This window comes from Cebus imitator, unplaced genomic scaffold (assembly GCF_001604975.1).
Source record: "Cebus imitator isolate Cc_AM_T3 unplaced genomic scaffold, Cebus_imitator-1.0 Scaffold0, whole genome shotgun sequence".
NCBI lineage: Eukaryota > Metazoa > Chordata > Mammalia > Primates > Cebidae > Cebus > Cebus imitator.
In genome coordinates this window covers 14,768,161-14,773,189 of record NW_016107315.1, presented here as the reverse complement: position 1 = coordinate 14,773,189, position 5,029 = coordinate 14,768,161, and the positions used below count along the sequence as shown (strand labels likewise).

Here is a 5,029-nt window from a genome sequence, read left to right as displayed (position 1 = left end):
CAGGTCTCCCGCTAGTGCGCCACAACAGAAGGAGCAGCGTGACCTCTTCCTAAAACACACGAGGAAGGGGGCCCGGGCTGTGAGGCTGGCGTGGTCCTTGCACCCCTGGTGTCCATCCCTGACCTGGACGGCCGCTGGGAAGGAAGGGTCGGGAAGAGGCCTAAGGACAGGAGGCCGGGCGTGCGGAGCGCAGCCGGCTCGGTGGCGAGAACCCGGCCGAGCGGGCTGGGCGGAGCAGCACGGGAGAGGCGCGCCCTGCGCCGGGCTCGCGGGAGGAGGGCAGCTGCCTCCTGTCGTCCTCCCCCTGCCTCGGGCGACTGCCCTTGGCGGACTGTCCCGGACTCCTAATTCATTCTGTTTTCAGTAAAACCATCTCCAGAACCAAAAAGAGGGCGGTACCCAAAGGAGTCTGAAGAATGCCCCGTAGGGGCGGGGAAGCGGGGCGTGCCCGTATCGGGAGGCTGCAGGCTAACGAACGAGCGCGGCTGGGACACACAACCGCGCCGGGTGGCGGCGGCCGGAGTCAGCCCCGCGCCCGCAGAGCTGAGGTCCCTGACCCACCGCGCGCACGCCCCCGCGCCTGGCGGCCACTGGGTCCACGGCGGGGGCGGGGCCTTCCGCGGCCGGGGGCGGGGGCGCGCGGCTGGACCGGGCGGGAGGAGCAGGCACTTCCATTCCCTGATTGGGTCTGGACTGCAGGAAAGGCGGGGTCTTGAGGGCTTCTGCGGGCTGGCATTGGAAGCCGCAGAAGGAGGGAGTGGCTTTGTGAAGTCAGTTCCGGTTGGTGTAAAACCCCCCGGGCGGCGGCGAACGGGCTTCAGATGCTTCTGGGTCGCGGTGCGCTGAGCGCGGAGCCGGTCTGTGTGTGAGCTTCAGAGCCGCGCGCTAGAGCGACCCGGCGAGGGATGGCAGCCACCGGGACCGCGGCCGCCGCAGCCACGGGCAGGCTCTTGCTTCTGCTGTTGGTGGGGCTCACGGTGCCCGCCTCGGCGCTGGCCGGCTATATCGAGGTGGGGACCCGAGTGAACGCCGGAGCGTCATCTCCTTCGCTCGCTGGGGGAGCGCGGCCTGCGGGCGGGCTGCGGGAACCGAGGCGGGGCGGGCCGGGGGCGCAGCGCGGGGGGTCCGGCGCTGCGGCGGGTCTGGCGCGCCCTTCCGCGCCCGCCTCTGCTTAGCGCAGTGCTTAGCTCTGGAGGTCGGGCTGCCTCCGCCGCAGCAGAGGCCAAATGAAAGACGTCGAGGCTGCGGGGGGCGGCGGGCGGCCTCGGCCGTCCCAACCCCCAACCCGCCCGCGGCGCCGCCACTTCCTCCGGGGACCCCGCGCCTCCCGGGTGCTCGCCCCGCCCTCCCCCGGGACAATGCGAGCCTTTGCCTGGGCGCTCCGCTCCCGACGGAGTCCGCGGTTCGGCTCTCTCCAGGGGCGGCCCCTCGCGGACCCCGTACGCTCCCTGGCGCGGCTCCTGGGCTTCGGCTCCGGGCCTCCCAACTGCGAGCGGCGGGCTTCGCCTTTGTTGCCAGGTGGACGCGGCTCCGGCCTCCGCGCGCTGCGGGGATGCTGCTAGCCCCGGGGGAGCTCCCGCGCCCGGCCGCCCGCTGCTCCCTCTGCTGCACGGGGCCGGGGCGCGGACGCGTATTTTTAGTGGCGCTGTTTGCCTGCGTCTGTAGATGGAGGAAACCCACTCTGGATGCGTTGACCGCTTTCGTGAGGGTTTCAGTGAGCAGCGAAGGTGCCAGCGAATGTATGTAAACTCCGGGAAAAATCGTCCTCTTCGGTGTCAGAATTCCAGCAGTGGTTGTGCTTCCAGGTCGCCTCCTGAGCATCCCCTATGCGAGGAGGCGAAGCGGCGGGGGCGGCCGCGGGAGGTGTCGGGGTCGAGGTCTGGGTCGGGGGAGGCGGGGTCCAAGGGGTCTTCGGAGCGGGCCGCCTTGGAGGAGCGTTGCTGTGGCCGAGGGAGACAGCGGGCTAGATCTTTACTTCCCTTCTCGAAATAGTGCTTGAACTGCTGGAGTGGAATGTGTACTTCTGGTGTCGTTTATTTCTTCTCCCTCTTCGCTCTTTTAAAAATTACAGTTGGTTTCTGCGTACTTGGCTAATTTCAGAGAGACCTGAAGACTGGATTTGATTAAATAGGCATTAACTGAGAACTTTCTTTTAAAGACCTCAGTAACATATTCTGTAGAATATGTTTACTTCTACAGAATATTCAAGTATTTCCACGGGTAAAATAAATTTAATAAAAAAGCTCTCTGATGGAATGGCTTAAAACCTTTGTATTCATTCTGCTTAAAGCTTTGTGACTGTGAGGGTAAGAAAGGAGTTCAGCTTTGAGAAATAGTAAATGTTTTATCTACAGAGGATTTTAGATTACGCTTGTTTGAGTCTCCACACAATGGTCAGAGTTGTATCTGTGATCCCTGGTATGATGTCACATGAAAACAGCTAGGTGAGTGAGATTGGGGGAGGGGAGAAAAGGGATTTTATATGGAAGATGGGACTTCATTAGTGGATCAAGTGTCAGAACTCATCGTTCACACTCGCACCCTACTTCCCACTGGTATGAGTAATTTCAAGCATTAATGAATTCACAGTAAAGGACTCAGCAGTTTTAAGTAATGCGTTAATAGTTGTGCAGCGATAAAAAAAAAAATCAGAATTCATTGTTGTGGATTAAATTTGATTGTTAGCCACAACGTTGCTCAGTTGAAAAGTATCGCCGAACAAAGTAGGAATTAAACATTTCTGGCAAATGGTTTTATGGTAACTCCTGTTCTTTGGAGCTGTATTTTTGCTCATACTGACTAAACGATCTTTCAAGGGGCCTTTTGTCAAGCTAGCAGAATTTTATTCATATGAATATCATTTGATTTTGTTTATTTGCTGTCAGGCAAGGGACTGCGGAAGCTTAATTTAGATGAGAATGGCCTAAATCAGGATGTCTTTGGGAAGGCCCTGATTGAGATTAGCCAAAGGGATTCTGGCCAAATCCTTCATCAAGTTGCTTGGCACAGAATTATTGATTGGCATATCTTTAGTGTTGCTTGGTGTTGACTGAATTAATCTCTTACACCTGTTTAAAAAGAAAAAACTCACCTCTGGAGTGAGGGTCACTTCCTCTCTTGAATCCGAGACAAGTTCTCCTGTGTGCATACTCCCATTTGGGACTGAGACAGTATTGTGCTGGAACCCGGCATGCTATGCAGTAGATGACTAGGCTCCCGAGAACCAGAACTTCAGTTTGTTCTGCCACATTTGAAAGGAAGAAGGCCATTTGGTTGCCAATTTTTAGGAAACTCAAACCCAAATTAAAGGATGACAACTGAGGCAGAGTAGAGAAGGCTTCGTGTTGGTATTTCTGACGGGTGGTATGGCAGATGTCTAACTGTACCTTGGAGAGAAACCTTGGTGTGCTTCTGATAGGAATATCGGTTTTCTTTGTTTGGTTTTTGTTTGTTTGTTTTAAGATGGAGTTTCGCTGTGTTGCCCAGGCTGGAGTGTAATGGTGGGATCTCGGCTCACTGCATCCTCCTCCTTCCGGGTTCAAGTGATTCTCCTGCTTCGGCCTCCCCGAGTAGCTGGGATTACAGGCGCCTGTCACCATGCCGGGCTAATTTTTTGTGTGTTTAGTAGAGATGGGGTTTCACCAAGTTGGCCACTTGACCTCAGGTGATGTACCCGCTTTGGCCTCTGAAAGTGATGGGATTACAGGTGTGAGCCATGGTGCCTGGCCCATTTTTATGATAACTATGTTTTAAAAATCTGTTGATAAATACAATAAGCTTAAATTTTATCAATTAGCTCCTCCTTTTGTAGAGGGAATTTGTTTTACTGTCTAAAGCCAGGCCTTTCCGCAGTGTAGCCAGAAGCCACATGTGGTTATTGAGCTTGTAGGGTGACTAGTGTGACTGAGGAGTGAGGTTTTCATTTTATTCAATTTTAGTTAATCTGAGTTTACATATAAAAACTGATTAAGTGGTTGGAAAACTTTTAAACAATTTGGTTATGTGAATCTATTTTTTAAACTACATTTTATGAATCTAAATGTAGATCAAGTATTTCCTATGAAAATTCAGTTTCTGAATTGAGATGTACTGGAAGTATGCAATACACACCAGAGTTTGAAGATTTAGTAGGAAAAAACCCTCAGTTTTTATATTGACTATATTGAAAAATACTGTAGACATGGGCCAAAATAAAACATTAAAATTATTTTGACCTGTTTCTTTTAACTCTAATATGGCTCCTAGGGTATTTAATACTATGTATGTGGCTCACATTGTATTTCTGCCAGACGGTGCTGATTTAAATTTTTGTTTAAAGTTGGTCCTGCATATGTTTTTATTAGCACAGTTTTTGAATATGTTCCCAATATGATCTTAAGTATTTTGGTTAGAGCAATTTTGCATGTATTGATTTTTAAACTTTTTCAATTAAAAATGGTTTACTTAGAAATAACTTTAATTGCTGGGCACAGTGGCTTATGCCTGTAATCCGAGCACTTTGGGAGGCTAAGACGGGCAGATCACAAGGTCAGGAGTTGGAGACCAGCTTGACCAAAATGGTTAAACCCTGTCTCTGCTACAAATACAAAAATTAGCTGTGCTTGGTGGCGCACACTGCACTCCAGCCTGGGTGTCAGAGCAATAAGAATCTGTCTGAAAAAAAAAAAGAAAAAAAGAAATAACTTCAATAGTATAAAAAATGCAAAAATTGTACAGTTCTCATACTCTTTACTCAGGTTGACCAGTTGTTAACATTTCTTCTATTCAGCATTTGCTTTATCATTCGTTCTATTATTTTTTATTTTTTGCCAAATTATTTGAAAGTAAGTTGCATTCATCATCCCCTTTACCTCTGAGAACTTCAGTGTATACTTTCTAAGAGCAAAAGACATTGTCTTACCTATCCGTAGTACAGTTATCAACCTAGTGAAATTTAACATTGATACAATACTTGTATCATATCTGCTGTCTGTTTTCTAGTTTGTTTGTTGACCCAATCATGTTCTTTCTAGCATTTGAAAATGTGTTT

General features: G+C 50.7%; 1 protein-coding gene across 4 annotated transcripts in view; it reads left to right on the top strand.

The window, feature by feature from the left end:
* Positions 1-751: 751 nt before the first annotated feature.
* Positions 752-5,029, top strand: part of APLP2 (amyloid beta precursor like protein 2) — a 69,944-nt gene continuing 65,666 nt past the window's right edge. For all 4 annotated transcript variants that reach the window (XM_017523991.2, XM_017524067.2, XM_017524185.2 and 1 more), the window contains exon 1: positions 752-1,010. In XM_017523991.2, the coding sequence (XP_017379480.1) occupies positions 906-1,010 (105 nt within the window). In that variant the 5' untranslated portion in view covers positions 752-905. The remainder of the gene's footprint in view (positions 1,011-5,029) is intronic.